The sequence below is a fragment of the Heterocephalus glaber genome, unplaced genomic scaffold, assembly GCF_053883595.1.
Source record: "Heterocephalus glaber isolate CG9 unplaced genomic scaffold, H.glaber_assembly_v1.0 deba00001145, whole genome shotgun sequence".
NCBI lineage: Eukaryota > Metazoa > Chordata > Mammalia > Rodentia > Bathyergidae > Heterocephalus > Heterocephalus glaber.
The window spans coordinates 280732-297579 of NW_028258202.1; the positions used below are offsets into that span (position 1 = coordinate 280732).

The 16848-nt window shown below is 38.9% G+C and overlaps 1 protein-coding gene and 1 long non-coding RNA gene across 14 annotated transcripts in view; one reads left to right on the forward strand and one right to left on the reverse strand.

Annotated features, from left to right (window-relative positions):
- The window catches only part of Taf1 (TATA-box binding protein associated factor 1), a 129145-nt gene that overhangs the window by 84460 nt on the left and 27837 nt on the right, over nt 1–16848 (forward strand). For 6 of the 11 annotated variants that reach the window (XM_087210522.1, XM_087210520.1, XM_087210519.1 and 3 more), the window contains 5 exons: nt 394–486; nt 730–814; nt 12416–12483; nt 12740–12856; nt 16131–16256. In XM_087210522.1, the coding sequence (XP_087066648.1) occupies nt 394–486; nt 730–814; nt 12416–12483; nt 12740–12856; nt 16131–16256 (489 nt within the window). Of the gene's footprint in view, nt 1–393; nt 487–729; nt 815–12415; nt 12484–12739; nt 12857–13981; nt 14158–16130; nt 16257–16848 lie in introns of all 11 variants that reach the window. The other 5 variants (XR_015451035.1, XR_015451034.1, XM_087210521.1 and 2 more) reach the window with 3 other exon arrangements.
- LOC147828287 (uncharacterized) overlaps nt 1–16848 on the reverse strand; it is a 91746-nt gene that overhangs the window by 24479 nt on the left and 50419 nt on the right. For all 3 annotated transcript variants that reach the window (XR_015451041.1, XR_015451040.1, XR_015451042.1), the window contains one exon: nt 1821–1898. This is a non-coding gene — a long non-coding RNA (uncharacterized LOC147828287). The remainder of the gene's footprint in view (nt 1–1820; nt 1899–16848) is intronic.

Below are 16848 nucleotides of genomic sequence, written 5' to 3' on the forward strand. Positions count from 1 at the left end.
GGCAGGGCGTACCTCCATTATATTGATTCTATGGACATTTTGTTGTAATGATAACTTCCCAGAAATTCGGAAATGATTTTTCTTTTGTACTACAGACATATGTTCTATATGGGTCATGCTATAAAACTTGTGAATGGGACTATTTTTTTGTGATGGTGGGTACTGAACCCAGGAATGAGAAATTTTAATTTTGAATGTGGAGTTCTTACCCTATTAAGGAACCCTTAGAGGAATCCATGAACCCCTTAAATTATATACAAAGCTTTGTATGATTATGTGTTTTTCTGGGAAGAGTATAGCTTTCGTCAGGAATATTTGTGACCCAGCAGAGGTTGACAGTATTTGATATAATGAATGGTTTTCACTTAATTTCCTGTGCTTTCTTTTTATTAGTCTTGGCCATTTCATCACCCAGTTAATAAGAAGTTTGTTCCAGATTATTATAAAGTGATTATCAATCCAATGGATTTAGAGACTATACGTAAGGTGAGTAATTTGATCAAAAATGATCAGGTGGCAGGTGTGGTGGCACACACCTGTAGTCCTAGCACTTGGGAGGCTAAGGCAGGAGGATCAATACAAGTTCAAGGCCAGCCTGGGCTACATAATGAGTACAAGGTCAGCCTAAATTACATAGCAAGATCGTATCTCAACAAAGAAAACAAAAAAATGTTTTTAATCAATTCCTTTTTATGTTTGTATCTGAGTACCTGATGCTTTTCATTATAGAATATCTCCAAGCACAAGTACCAGAGTCGAGAGAGCTTTCTAGATGATGTAAACCTTATTCTGGCAAACAGTGTGAAGTACAACGGTGGGTATTTCTTTTTTTTCTCTCTATCCATTCTCCATGCACTATTAGTTACTATTATTAAAATTTAAGACCGGGGATTTAGCTCAGTGGTTCTGCAACCTGGCTCGTAAGTGCAAGGTTCCGAGTTCCATCCCCAGTACCTAAATAAATAAATTAAATAAATAAACAAATAAATAAAATTTAAGCACATATGGGCTGGGGATTTAACTCAGCAGCACAGCACCTGCCTAGCAAGCGCGGGGTCCTGAGTTTGATCCCTGGTACCAAAAAAAAATTTTTAAGCACATAAAGCAGCCTTGAGCAGTGACAGCTAAATCAGCAAGTGAATTAGGCTGTTATTGTCTTCAAAGTAGCACATACAGACAAATTGGTCACTAAATGAGGAATTGCATATAGTGCATACATTACAATATTCAGAACAAATGGTCAAAGGAAACTCCAACTTGATGACTTTGCTTTTATTTGCATAACTCTTACATGCAGTACTGTAATGTCTAACAGAACATAAAACTACAGTACAATCAGCAAAAATTATAGTACGGTATAAACAGGGTGTACTGTACAAAAAAAGACATTGAGGCTCTATAAGTAAGATGTACAGAACTGTAAAAAGAAAAAGATGAGTTGTAAGTCCAAGCAATGTGCCTCAGTTAAAGTCTGAACAGTCGTTTAAACAGGTGGGTCGTTAAACGAGGAATTTCTGTATTTTAGTTTATGTTCTGTAAAGTTTGCTGTTAAACTTGTAATGATGAAGTAGTCTATTCTTTTAAAATTCTTCAAAACATAGAAAAATGAGATGTGAATAAAAATCAAATGGATATTACTTTGGGCTTTGAGTCACCACTGCATTTCTCTAAAATGTGAAAACTTACCTATGCCCCAGGCCCTTAGATGGAGCTAAGAGAAGTGTATGGCTGTATATGCACCCTTGGTGCATAGAGTTTTGCTCAGTATGTGAATTGATTGAATAATATACACTAGGTTCTGTGGTAGCTACTTAACCTACTGATGGAAAAGATGGTCGCTGTTCTGTAGTAATTCACAGTTTACTTGATGGAGGCAGTTAAAATGCAGCTTGAAAGGTCTGTAAGAGAAGGATGTACAAAGCACATTAGAGGAGATTAAGGAGTATCTTGACTTAAGGGTTAGGGAAGCTTTCATAAACAAGCTAATGAACCTGGATGTGGTGGTGCACACCTGTAATCCCAGCATTTAGGAGGCTGAGGCAGGAGGATCACCAGGAGTTTGAGACCAGCCTGAGCTACACAGAACCTGTCTCAAAAAAAAAAAAAAAGAAATCATAAATGAACCAATGAAGTTCAGTTTTTGTTTTTTGTGGGGTTTTTTGTTTTTGTTTTGCAGTACTGGGTATTGCACCCAGGGGTGTCCTACTAAAGAACTATATACCCAGCCCTTTTTTATTGAGACAGGATCTTGCTAAGTTGCCTCAGCTGGCTTTAAACTTGCAATCCATCTGCCTCAGCCTCAAAGTAGCTAGGATTATAGATGTGTATGAGCAGCCTTACTGAAGTTCAGGGGTTATTTTGCTTGTTTGTTTTTTTGATGTTTTGAGACAGGGTCTTACCATGTAGTTCAGACTAACCTTGAACTCAATATGTACCCTAGGCTGGCCTCCAACTTCCAGCGGTCCTCCTGCCTTTGCCTCCCAAGTGCTGGAATTACAGGCATGTGCCACCATGCCTGGCACAGAAGTTCAGTTTTGTTGTTGTTTTGTTTGTTTTGAGACAGGGTCTCACTACATAGTTGTAGTTTTTCCTGTGAGCTCTTTCTTGATTCCTGGACCTCTACTTCTTTGTCTCTTTGCTAAGTTGTTTTCTAAGTGTCTCAATTCCAGGTTTTGGAGAAGCTATATTTGGCTGTTGATCTCTTCTCCACCATTTTTCAAACCTCCAAGTCAGTTTTGTTAAGGATCAGTGAGTTCCTTCAGTTCTGAAGGATCAGTGGTGTTTACTAGGCAAAGAATGTGGAGTAGAAAATGTTCTAGATGAAAGAGAAGCAATATGTAAAGAGAGGTCTAAAATTGCATGATAGCTTTAAAAAATAAACGGTGTGGCTGCAATTTAATGCACATGTTATATGTTTAGAGGTAGACAGGAGTCAAATTACACAGAGCCTTGTATGCAGTACTCAGAAGTTTTTACTGCTGTGTGTGGTGGCACACACCTGTAATCCCAGCACCTGAGAGGCGGAGGAGGAGGAACTCCATGAGTTTGAGCCCAGCCTGGGGTACATAGTGAGTTCAACACCAGCCTGAAATACATAGTGAGACCTTGTCTTAAAAAAACAAAAAGCAGGGCCAGGAATTTAGCTCAGTGGCACCACGCCTGCCTTGGCAAGTGCAAAGTCCTGAGTTCGATCCCCAGTACCAAAAAAAAAGGCCCCCCCCCTAAATTTTTACTTTACCCTAAGTGGGAAAACATTGAACAAATTAAGCAAGGAAACAGCAGTCTTATGTAGCTCTTTAATCAAATTAGAAGAGGAAACTAAGGGCATTTGAAAGAATTGCTTACCATACTGAGGTCTCAACAAAGAATCCACATGATTATGTGACTTTCTCCTGTAATATTTAACAGCCCAAATAGCTCTGTTGGCCAGATAGAAGAGACAGAACTGGAGGAAGGAGGTGAAGGATTGGACAGATGGAAATGGCACATTCTGGGCAGAGACCAGAGTGTTTAATATCATGGAAGAATGAAAGAATGGGTCAAGTTCAGGGAACTGAACTTGTATAGGACACATATAATTCATTAAAGGAAGTGGTAGGAGATAAGTCTCCCATTTTTGTTCCTTCTTGGTTGGATTGAAAGGATCTGATTTCTCCCTTATGGTCTTCTTATCAGTCATTGGAAATTAGAGGTTAGAAGTGCTTCCTTTGGGTCAGTTATCTAGTATTGTTCCAGAAAATACTTAAAGCTAGCCAAGTGGGTAGCACACACCTATAATCCCAGCTACTTGGGAGACTGAGGCAGGAGTTAGCAAATTCAAGCCCAGGTGGACAATTTAGTGAGACCCTGTCTCAAAATAAAAAGGGCTAGAGATAACATGGCATGGTGGCACACACCTGTAATCCCAGCACTCTGGGAGGCTGAAGCAGGAGGGATCACAAGTTCAAGCTCAGCTTGGGCAGCTTAGTGAGACCCTGTCTCAAAATAAAAAAAGGTTGAGTAGGGCCAGGGATTTAGCTCAGTGGTTCCGCCACCTGCCCCTCAAGTGCAAGGACCCAAGTTCGATCCCCGGTACCAAAAAAAAAAGGTTAGGATAAAGCTGAGGTGTGAAGGCCCTGAGTTCAATCCCCAATTACCCCTCCCCCCAAAAAAGAGGGACTGGGGATATACTTTAGTGGTAGAAGAGAATATCCTTGAGTTTGATCTCAGTACTGTCAGAACAGAACAACAATAAAACATTTAAAGTTAGTCATTTAGAAATCTAGTAATAGAGATATTCATGAGCTTGCAGATTTTCTAAAGAAAGAGTGTATACTTGTATGGCAATAAGCAAGAGTGTTACAGAAAGGCTGCTTGTCCTAGTGATTACTGATTTAGGATATAGGGCAGACTTACAAAGCTTTATATAAAGCAATCAGAAAAGCTCAGATGCTCATAGAATAATAAGCAGAGGGCAGATAAATGAATCAAAGAAGAAAAATAGCTAATTGGGCTGGGGATTTAGCTCAGTGGTTCCTGCATCTGCTGCATAAGCACAAGGTCTCAAGTTCGATCCCTGGTACCAAAAAAAAAAAAAAAAATAGCTAATGAATATGAGTAAATATTCCACTGTATAAGTAATCAAAAATGCAAATTGAAACAAATACCATTTTTTCACCTATTAGTTCAGTATTTTTGTTTTTTCCCATTATGGGTTTTTTGTGGTTTTTTTGTACCAAGGATTGAACTCATGACTTTGCGCTTGTGAGGTAGGTGTGGTGCCACTGAGTTAAATCCCTGGACTTTTGTTTGTTTTAAGAAAGGGTCTCACTATGTCGGTTAGGCTGAGGCTGGCCTTGAAATCGCTATGTAGCCCAGGCTGGCCTCAAACTCATGGCAATCTCCTGCTTCAGAAAGAACTTGTAAAAGAATGTTAGTAATCAGGGAAAGCCAGAACATTAAGTGGTTGGAGTTATTTGCAGTAATCACAAGGGGACACAACATTTCTTTTTGTTTTTGCAGTGCTAGAGATTGAACCCAAGGTTTCATGCATGCTATGCAAGTGCTCTACCACAGAGCTACATAACCAGCCCCTCCGTGTTGGTTAAAGAAAATGTCATACAGATAAATCCCTTCTGAAAAACAAAACTTAATCTTTTGCCAGTCTCAACAAAACCGTAGGAAGCAGGGCCGGGGATTTAGCTCAGTGGTTCCACTGCCTGCCTTGCAAGCACAAGGTCCCAAGTTCGATCCCTGATACCAAAAAAAAAACCATAAGAAGCAGTTGGTGGTGGAAACCTTACTACTTAATGTTTGTTAAACCAATAGATGATGCTAAGCTAATCATGATGAGATCCCCTTTCCCAAAGATACCATAATAGGTATCTCCTCCAGTGTTCCAAAAACTAAAAACCAGATGGGCACAATGGCTGTAATTTCAGCTATTTGGGAAGCTGAGGCAGGAAGATCATAAATTTGAGTCCAGCCTCAGCAACTTAGTGAGATCCTTTCTCAGAATAAAACAATAAAATGTCCTGGGGATGTAGCTCAGCACTAAGGCCCTGGGTTCAATCCCCAGTGGAAGAGATAGACAGACAGGAAGGAAGGAAGGAAGGAAGGAAAAGGAGGAAAAGGGGAAGGGGAGGGGGAGGGGAAGGGGAACTACAATCTACTAGGCTTGGTGGTATACACCTGTAATCCCAGCTACTTGGGGAGGCTAAGGCAGAGGGATTACAATTTGAGGCCAGCCTGTACAACTTAGCTACCCTGTCTCAAAAAAATAGAAAGGTCTGGAGATGTAGAGCAGTGGTAGAGCACTGGCCTAGCATGCATAAGGGCCTAGGCTTGATTGCCAGTACTCCAAAAGAAAAAAATAAACCTAAAAATTGCCTCCACTAAGAAACCAAGTTTCTAGGGGCCGGGGATTTAGCTCAGTGGTTTTGACGCCTGCTCCACAAGCGCAAGGACCCGAGTTCAATCCCCGGTGCCAAAAAAAAAAAAGAAACCAAGTTTCTCTGGAACAGACTTAGGCTAGGTAGAGCCTGAGCATTTGAAGTTTATTTATTTTAGGGTGCTTTAAACATTTTTTTAAATTTAACTGTAATGCCATAAACTGCCTTCCTTCCATCCATCCATCTATTTATTTATTTATTTGTTTGTTTGTTTGTTTGTACCGGGGATCAAACTCGGGACGTTGTGCTTGCAAGGCAGGCAACAGAACCACTGAACTAAATCCCCGACCCTGCCTTCCATTTATTTTGACACATTTTTTTTTCCCATGGTGATTTTGAGAATCTTCAAGCGAATGTAAATATTTCATAAATATTTTTCCATTAGGGTATACACCTACACGATACCTCACATCTTTCAGTAAGAAAAACATTGAAGAGTAAAGACCTGACATAACTAACTAGGTACAATAAAAACCCTACTCCAAGTATTTGTTTCTCTGAGTTAAGGGCACCACACACCTGTTCAATTAAGAAACCTTCCTTAAAATTCAAGATGCTTTTTTATTTTGAAGCAGGGCCTAGACAGTGGTGGCAAACCTTTTAGAGCTTTCAATGATAACAAACAGCTGGCAGCAGCACGCATGCCATAAGTTCATCACCACTGGCCTACAACATCTTAGGTGCTAAATGGCAGGGCTACATCCCCAGCTTAAGCCATGGATTCATAGGGAATAGGTTCCAGCAATTTGGGCTCCTTCCTACTGGTTCTCACAAAGTGTGCTTCTCTGGTCAGGGCAGGCTAGTGCTTCAGTTAAATCCAAGTACCTTTGTCTTTGGCTTCCTTCTCTTTCTTTCTATTTCTTTTTTCTTTTTTTTTTGGTACCAGGGATCAAAGTCGGGATCTCCTCCTTGCGAGGCAGTTGGCGGCACCACTGAGCTAAATCCCTGGCCCTCCTTTTTCTGATCATTTTCCTTGATTCATTTCAGAAAGCTATCTCCATTCTTAGTGTGCTGAATGTGTTCAATATGCACATTAATTCTCTTGGCAAGTATCTTGTCCTTAACTTGTTTGTTTACAGCAATGCTAACAGTATGTTGGGTAACATTGTAGACTCTTCCAATTTTGCCACGGTAACACTTGTGTGGCATTCCTTTTTGAACAATACCTATTCCCTTAATGTCCACAATATCACCTTTTTTGTAGAATTGAATATATGTGGCCAAAGGAGCAACCCCGTGTTTTCTAAAAGGCCTGAAAATATATACCAGGTTCCTTACCTCTTTCCCTTTGTGTTTGTCATTTTGGCAAATTATTGGAAGATGGCAGTTCCAGCTAAAAGGCAAGAGCTTGAAGTTTTAGAATATTCGGTGGGATTCCATGATCTAGATCTAATATAAATTTACAAAAAATAAAATAGAAAACTCATAAGTTATTTTTGGTTTTGGTACTAAGGATTAAACCCAGAGCCTTCACTCTGAGATACATTTTGTGGTACTGGGCATCATTGGTCCCAGGCATTTGCACGAGCTACATCCCCAGTCCTTTATTTTTTTGAGACAGTCTTGCTAAATTGCCCAAGTTGGGCTCAAATCTGTGATCCTCCTGACTCAGCCTCCCAGAGTTCTGGGATTATAGATGTGTGCCACCATTCTTAGCAAGAAGTTGTATATCCCTCCTCGTCCCGCACCCCACTTTTGAGTAACTCTCAACCCTGTGTGAACAGTTTTTAGGACCCTTTGCCTTGCTTTGTAGAGTTTTACCTTATTCACGTGTAGCTTAGTATTTAGCCAAAGACTAAAGGGAGCTTCTACAGATCTTGGTCATTTTTCCATGGTGTTCTCTCCTCTGTAGTTCTGCACTGTAGTTTCCAGCTGTCTTAGCCTCCTCACACTCCAATATCTATGTCTACGTAGCTTGGGTTCAGCAGAAACCTGGTGTTTCCCTTCTTTCTGGGAACACAAAATCTTGGATTTCCTTGTTGGTTAGTGTCTGAAAACAGTTGTTTCATACCCCCTAACCCCCAGTATTCTGGTTATGGTTGGAGGACTAATCCAGTAGCAATTGCTGTCATACCTAGAAAGTCTTAATTTTATTTATAGTATTTTCCATCATACAGAAACTTTTTTTTTTTGCAGTGCTGGGGATTGAACCCAGGACCTTCACACTGAGCTACATTCACTGTCAACCCTTGCTTATTTTTGAGATAGGGTCTTGCTAAGTTGCCCAGTCTGGGCTCAAACTTGAGATCCTTCTGCCTCAGCCTCAGAAATTTAATTTTCATGTAATTGTTCTTAAACAATCTTTTTATTATTGTCTTTGGCAGTTGTTTAAAAGACTTTACTACCTGCAAAATAGCCAACTGTATTTTCTTTTAATACATGCTATAATATTTTAACTATTTAAATGTCTATTCATTTTAAAAAATAGAATTAAAATGTAAGGTAAATATCTGTTTTTCTTTCCCAAATATGCAAAGTGTTCAAGTCCTATTTATGTAATAATCTATCCTTCCTGATTTAGATTCTGCATTTATAATACACTAAATTGGCCGAGTATGGTGGTGCACACCTGTAATCTCAATACTTGGGAGGCTGAGGCAGGAGGATCACTGAGTTTGAGGGTAGCCTGGGCTACATAGTGAGTTCAAGGCCAGCCTGAACTACATAGTGAGACTCTGACTCAACCCCCCCCCCAAAGTGTAACACACTTAATTGTTGTGTATTCTTGATCTTATTTGGGGGCTCTCTATTCTCCTTTATTGATTTGTCTAATCTAGTGCTGTTATCACCAAATAGTATCACTGTTTTTATCATTAAGGCCTTATAATTTATACTTTTAACCATCTTACTCTAAATCAATGCTAGGATCATTTTTGTTATATTCTAACTTGGTCTTTAAATACAGCTCTGAGAGCTTAATTTATGGGTTAATTTGCAGAGTACCTAGTGTAGAATGTGCATTGTATTTTACCATCTAGGAACTTAATGCTTATTTACTCACATTTTCTTTTATATCTTTTAATAAACGTGTCTAGTTTCTAGGCATTGTTTATTTCTTTATAATTTTTGTTGCTATTGAACATTTTTATTGTTTATTCCTAGGTAACTTAAAAGTTTTTCTGCTATGTACTTGTGTTTGTTTTTCTAACTGGTAATTAAGTCTAAAGGTTTCAGTTTGAAGAATATGAATAGGGGATTTAGCTCAGTGGTTTTGCTGCCTGCTGCGCAAGAACAAGGACCCAAGTTCAATCCCCGGTACCAAAAAAAAAAAAAAAGAATAGAAGGTTCAGTGTTATTCATGTCAATATAATGCTTGAAGTATTTCCATAATACAGTTCTAGTTTCTAAGTATATTCTATGAGGCCTTTATTCTGAGTGTGGCTACTAAGGTTTTTTTCTGTCAATGATGACACTCCCAGCCCTGCTTTAGCCTCTTGATGTTGTCTTTCTCATCACAGCCAGACTTCTTATGTATCTGGAAATAATACGAAATTAAAAGTTCAAGGGCCGGGGATTCAGCTCAGTGGTTTCGGTTGCCTGCTGCGCAAGCGCAAGGACCCGAGTTCGATCCGGTACCAAAAAAAAAAAAAAAAAAGTTCAAACCTCTATCTACCCTTCCACTCCTGTCTCCTGTGGTTTTGTTCCCAGAGATGACATTTGTCATATATCTTTAATACTTTCTTTTGTGCTTATATAAAATGTTTTAAGAATTACATAGCTTTAAAGACTTTTGTTTTATAAAAACTATCATCTCATATATAATTGTTCTGTAATACACTCTTTTTTGAGACAGGGTTTTGCTATGCAGTTCAGGCTGGCCTTGAACTCACTATGTAGCCGAGGCTGGATTTGAACTCTCCTGAGTGCTGAGATTATAGGTGTCTGCCACTATACCTAGCAGCTCTTTTTTGTTGTTGAATATATCCTGATACTCTAACTACTGAACTACTTATAGATTCAGGAAATTGCAGAACAGTACAAAGTGTCCTATGAACCCTTCACTTAGCTTCCTCTAGTGATAATATCTTAAGTAGCTGTAGTTCAATATCAAAACCAGAAAATTTATATTTGTAAATTACTGTTAACTAGACTACAGACCTCATTTAATTTTCACCTTAAAAAAAAAATCTGTGTCCACCTGGAGATGTGGTACACACCTGTAAACCTAGCACTCAGAAGCCTGAAGATAGAGGATCACAAATTTGAGTCCAGCTTGGGCAACTGAGCAAGACTCTCAAAAAATGAAAAGGGCTGGGAATGTACCTCAGTGGGAAGGCCCAGGGTTCAATCCCCAGTACTGAAAAAACCAAAAATCTGTATTTATTTGTGCATGTGTATATATATTTCTGTGCAATTTTAATGACATACAGGTTTGTGTAATCACCACTGCAATCAAGATTTAGAACTGCTGTATCACCATAAAAGAACTCTCTGTGCTTTGTATTTGCACCCCCTACACACGCACCCACCACTGTCCTGTCCCACATGTGTGCTCTTCATCTCTAGCTTTTTGACATTTGAGCTTGTTATGTAAGTGGAATAATATATGTAACTTTAATACTGACCTTTTTTTGGCACTGGTGTTATTCTGAAAACTATTCTTTATAACTTAATTCTAATTTTCTGTGTAATAACCTTTTAGGAACTAGGAAATTGGAATTCACTTTCTACTTAATCTCCCCCCCACACACACAGTAGCCCCAACACCTTTATTATTCTCACAGCAGCTGCTGTTCAGCTCCAACACATTGGTGCTTGACCCTGTGTTTCCACATCTTTTAATTTTTTAAATTTTGTTTTTGTGATACTGGGGATTGAACTCCTGGTCTTCTCACTGAGTTATATCCCCAACCCTTTTGTTTATCATCTTTTAATTTTTGTTTGTTTGTTTATTGGTTTTGAGATAGGGTTTCACTATGTAGCTCAGGCTGGTCTTGAACTCGAGGTGATCCTCCTGCCTCAGCTTCCCAAGTACTAGGATTACAGGCATGCACCACCACACCTGGCTCATCTTTTAATTTTTAAGGGCAGCCAGACATTTGGGTTTTTGTGTGAAATCTTCCACACAAATTTTGTGAAGTAATAAATTTTTAGAAAAGCTTTTTATTGAGATACAACTTAAATATGGAAAGTGTAGACAGATACTATAGGTATACAGCTTAATCCATTTTGTAAATTGCACTACTTTTGTTTTGACACAGGGTCTAGCTATGTAGTTTAGACTGGCCTTGAATTCACTGTGTAGCCTAGGCAGGCCTGGAACTAACGGTGATCCTCCTGCCTCAGCCTCCAGAGTGCTGGGACAACTGGTGTGCACCACCACGCCCGGTTTGAATTACTTTATGTAGCCCAAACAAACTGGACTGACTTGCAAGCAAGTCAGGTTTGCAACTGAAACTAAGACTATTTGGAGAATTTAAATAATTAAGAATCATCTTATAGGTAAAAGTGTCTTAAGGAAATGTTTTAGCTGAATGCATTGTATGGGCTTCATTGGGGTTACGATTCAAAGAAATCAAAGGTAAAGAACATTTATGGCTGGATGTGGCAGCACACACTTATAATCCCAGCACTCTGGTAGGCTAAGGCAGGAGGATCACAAATTCAAGCCCAGCCTGGGTAATTTAGACAATTAGTGAGACCCTATCTCAAAATAAAAAGGATGGGGATGAAGCTCAATGTAAAGGTCCTGGGTTTAATCCCAGTACTACAAAAAAAAAGTTATTTTAGATATGATAACATTTGGGTTTGTTAAACAGGGTTTATTTTGTTTCTCAAATAGACTTTATTTTTTTAGAGCGGTTTTAGGCTCATGGCAAAAATGAATGGAAGTTACAGATAGTCCTTTGCCCCACATACACACAGTCTCCCCTACTGTCAACATTGCACCAGAGTGGTGCACTTAGTTGTACCATTCACTGACACATCATTTTCACCCAAAGCCCATAATTTACATAAGGATTCATTCTGTGTTTTTTGACAGGTGTATAATGACTTTGTTTACCTAGATAATATCATATATGATCATTTTTTAAAAGTATTCTTAGCAGCATGCACTGAACAATTAATGTAGGAAGTGAGATGATTCTGGAATTTGCTTCAAAATAATTTCAGAATAGTCTGGAAAGTGAAGTATAAATGAAACATGATTGGCCATGTGTTAAATTGTTGAAGCTGACTAATGGTACATGGGAGTTTATAATATTGGTTTATTTTTGTATATGATTAAAATTTTCCATTTTGTAAAAATAGAACAAAAGTCCAAGCAACGGGCCGGGGATTTAGCTCAGTGGTTCCGCCGCCGACCTCGCTAGTGCAAGGTCCCGAGTTTGATCCCCAGTACCAAAAAAAAGAACAAAAGTCCAAGCTAGAGATGAAGCATAATTTTTCTGAATCCAAGATAATAGGACACACTGCTGGTGATGATGTAAATTCTGGAACCGAAGTTCATAAAAGCAATGGCATTTTCTTAACTTCATTTATAGGGCCTGAGAGTCAATATACTAAGACTGCTCAGGAGATTGTGAACATCTGTTACCAGACATTGACTGAGGTAGGTGGTATGGAGGAGGTCCCCTTGCATCTAACTCTCTGGAATCTTTTTGTTCTTTTGAGTAGGGAGCCTTTCTACTTTACCCTCACTCTACAGCCCCTGATTCCTTCCCTACTTTATTTATTTTGATTATCTGTGTCTTGACACTAGAATAAAACCTCCATGAAGACAGAGATATTTTTGTCTGTTTTGTTTACTTCTGTATTCCCAGTGCCTAAAATATATATTGAATCAATTCATTAATCATCTTTCTCAGTATGATGAGCATTTGACTCAACTTGAGAAGGATATATGTACAGCTAAAGAAGCAGCTCTGGAGGAGGCAGAATTAGAAAGCCTAGACCCAATGACTCCAGGTCCCTACACACCTCAGGTGAGTCTAAAGACTAGGAATTCTTCTCATATTTTTCTTATTGGTTTGGGATTTGGGAGCATGTTAACAGATGTATTTACTGAGATACCATTCTTTTCTGTCCTTCCTCTTCTTATGCCTTTCGTGTGCTTTCTTGTCATCTCAAAGGCTAAGGTGAGTGAGAGCCGCGGGTCTTGGTAGCCTTGCTGAATCTGGAAGAGGCTAAATGAGTGGGATGGGGCCTTAGTTGTTTAGGAATTTGGGAATTTCTGACCAGATTTCTGAGTGCTATAGCCAGAGGGATTCTTTTGAGTTTCTCTAGTTCTCTTATCCATAAATTTTGGGGTTTTAGGACATCCTCTGGAGTGTAGGTTGTTCAATTACAGATATGGGCCTTATTATTCCAGTGTATTACAGACACGTGATGACTTGTTCCCTTAGAAGTATCTCAGTATGCTCAGATGTCACCCATTTTCCTAGATTGACTCCCCCTCTTAGTAATAATGACAGGAAATATTTATAATGTTCTTAAATTTACATGTCAAAGACTAGAGAGCAGGATAAATAAGAAGTTTCTAGTCTTTCTGATATGATTGAACCCTTGAATATACTGATTATATTTCCTGTATGTTATATTCTTAGAGGGTTGGCATATTTGAATAATAGTATTTACCAGAATATACTGGTAACTGGTACTTGGTTTCTGTATTGGAGACACTCTGGTAGAGAGGGAAATACATGAGGTTTGACATAAAACAGGTCTGGGTTTGACTCTTAGCTCTGCCACTGTCTAGCTTTGTGATCTTGGGAAGTTAACTTAACCTCTCTAACTCAGTTTCCTTTTCTCTAAAATATACTATTCAAGACTGTTGTAAATATTACACAAGTTAATTTTCCTGGCACATAGTATAAATATTTGTTTCAGCCTCCATAAAAATTATCTACACAGTCCTCAGAATCTTTCAAATTTAACCAGATCTTTGAAGAATTCTCCCAACACTTATGGGAATATTTTTTATTCTACCCAGGTTTCACTTAGAATTTATAATGCAGCCCATCTAATCTCTGTTGGATGATTGCTGTCTCTGTGTCTCATTCATATACTTTCCCTATCTGTCTTTTACTCTCTTTCATCCCAAAACCTAGGTTACTGAGGGTCCAGGTATAAAGAACCCTCAGATACATCTTCAAGGTCCAGAACAAGGAAAGGCTCTTGGCTTGGAGTATGTGGGCAGATTGGGTCAAGGGGGATTGGGTGAGTGGTGTTGCCCAGGAAGGCCCTATTTGGTAACAGGCCCACAGCTTCCACAAGGTATTTTCTGGTAAGTTAAAGCCTGAGTATTAGCCATCCATCATTCTCCAGAGGAGTCTAGCCCCTGAATTACACATGGTTTGCTGACATCTAGCAAAGTCTGAGCCTAGTGCTGTGGTGAGTTAAAGCCTTGGGCCCAAAAGTCATTTTCCTTTCTTCCCTACCCCTCCCATACTACCTCAAAAGGCTGAGGACTTACCTGTTCTGCTTCCTGAGCAGTAGCTGTTGTTTAGAACAGTTAGAATGTTTCCTATGCAGAGTAAGGTACAAATACTACTTCATTTTTCTAGTTCACCCTCTTAACATTCCCTCCACTCATACATGCACATTTTAAGATAGCTCAACTCATGGCCTCTTAACCTGTGGAAGATACACATGAGTAACTATCCTTGCTCATTACTATCAAAACTCAAATGTTATTAGAAAAGTTTGCAAAAGTTTAACCTGTCATAATACAATTTGGGTTTATATAGAAGCATGACAGTAATCATACCTTATTTATGACTTCTAAATGGTGTTAGTCAATAGTGTATTTTCACTTGCCTATTTCCACCTAGCTTGTATTGTATCATATATTCAGTAATATTTCAAAATTGGTCACTTTCACAATTTCCCATACAGTCCTTACTTTCCATAGTAGGCTTTAAGAATTTGCAAAAATTTCATTCCCTCATTTCCCTTCTTCTGTTCCACACTGGTTTATCTGATCTTTAATGCTGTGAATTGTTTTACCTTTTTCTCCAAAACCCTCTAGTTAATCAGTCTTGCTTGTTTACTTTTAAAAAACACAAAAATAACAAAATCTATGTTTTCTGTTCATCAAAGTAACATTCACAGGGTGAAATTGGAAATACAAACAAGAAATAAGTTACTATCAGTTTCACAACTCAGAAAGAACATCAGTCATTAGTTGTTTTTTTTTTAATATGTGTGGTTCATGTTTGTATGTTTATAGATACTTTAAAATGAAATTGAGCCAGGCTTGGTGGTGCATTCCTATAATTCCACCACTCAGAGAGGCTGAGGCAGGAAGTCACAAGGTCAAGCCCAGCCTTGGGCAACTTAGCAAGACCTCAAAATAAAAAGACTGGGGATGTAATTCAGTTCAGAGGCCCTGGGCTCAATCCCCAGTATTGCTTAAATAAATACATGAATGAAATGAAATGAAATTGATCAGCAGGGTTTTGTGTCTTGTTCTTTTCACTTCGTTATGAGCATTTTGTCTGGTCCCTTTTATCATTGAATAGTCCATTTGTTAAATCCTTTTTTCCAGGGGAGAGATGAGGAAAGGGATCTATAATTTATCGAGTACTATGCATTGGGTATGCATATCTCTTCTCACAACCCTGTAAGGTAAATTATCACCCATGTTTTATACTTGAGGAAGCCAAGGGGTTAGAGAGATTAAGTAATTTGTTAAAGTTACTCAGTTTACAAGTGGTGGAGCCGGAACTCAAACTCAGGGCAATTTACTCCAAAGCTCATGGATTTTCACCATGCTCTTTTGTAGCATCCTCTGATGAGCTTATGAATTGTCAACATATTCCATGCTCTTACTGGAATTGAAATTCCTTTATCCTATTTCCTCTTAAATGTCTCTAAATCAAACATTCCAAATAGCACTGGTATGAAGCCCTGGGCCTAAAAACAATAAGACAAGACTAGAAAAAGGTAGGTTATTGGCCAAAGAGACTGCTAGAATATAAAATTGTCCCTTAGTTTCGATGTATTTCTGCTTTAGGCACTCTCTTTCTCTTTCTCTGTCTACCCCCCCATCCCCCACCCCCAATGCCTATATGCTAGAATAGGCAACATTTGTAAGATTCTAAGAAAAAATTTGTGCATAAGACTGTTCCAGACTTAAGTTTTCTCTTTAACTGGGTTATTCTGCATGACCTTTTCCTGCAGTGAATGTTCCAAAGGGGAGCACTCTGTATTTTTCCTTCCCTTGGTAGAAGCTAAATTTTACATTTTGTGCCACAGCCTCCTGATTTGTATGATACCAATACATCTCTCAGTATGTCTCGAGATGCCTCTGTATTTCAAGATGAGAGCAATATGTCTGTCCTGGATATTCCCACTGCTACTTCAGAAAAGCAGGTAACACAGGTAGGATACTGTTTTTCTCTGTGTGAGATTGGTAGTATGCCTGGAGGGTGAGGGTGAATGTTGGAAGTGATATATGATACACATCAAGGATGTCTGGGCCCCCTGGCCTTGGTAATGAAGGCTTAGAAATGTGATTTCAGTTGGAGGGGGAGAAGGGTTGGCAGGTCACATGACTGGTATAGTCATCTCTGTCCCTGTGGACAGAGTCAAGCACAGTAGAACTTGAGGGGAAGGTACAGTGTATATAAGTATATGAGGCATTAGAGCGTCCTAACAGGTAGCTAGAAAAACCAACTATATTCAGAGTCAGAGTTAAAAATAATAGGCCTGCTACTTTATGGTACAATCCAAATTAATTTTTTTTTTTTTTTTTGGTACCGGGAATCGAACTTGGGACCTTACGCTTGCAAGGCAGGCGCCAGAACCACTGAGCTAAATCCCCAGCCCCTCAAATTAAAATTTTATAAGGTTAAATTTTTTAAAAGAAGTATCAGAAGATACTCCTAGTCTGAAGCCTGAAATCTTGTAGCTATTCTTAGTCAGGGTTCCACTGGAGAGTGCAAAACCCAGGAGGGTTTTTCTGTCTGAAAGA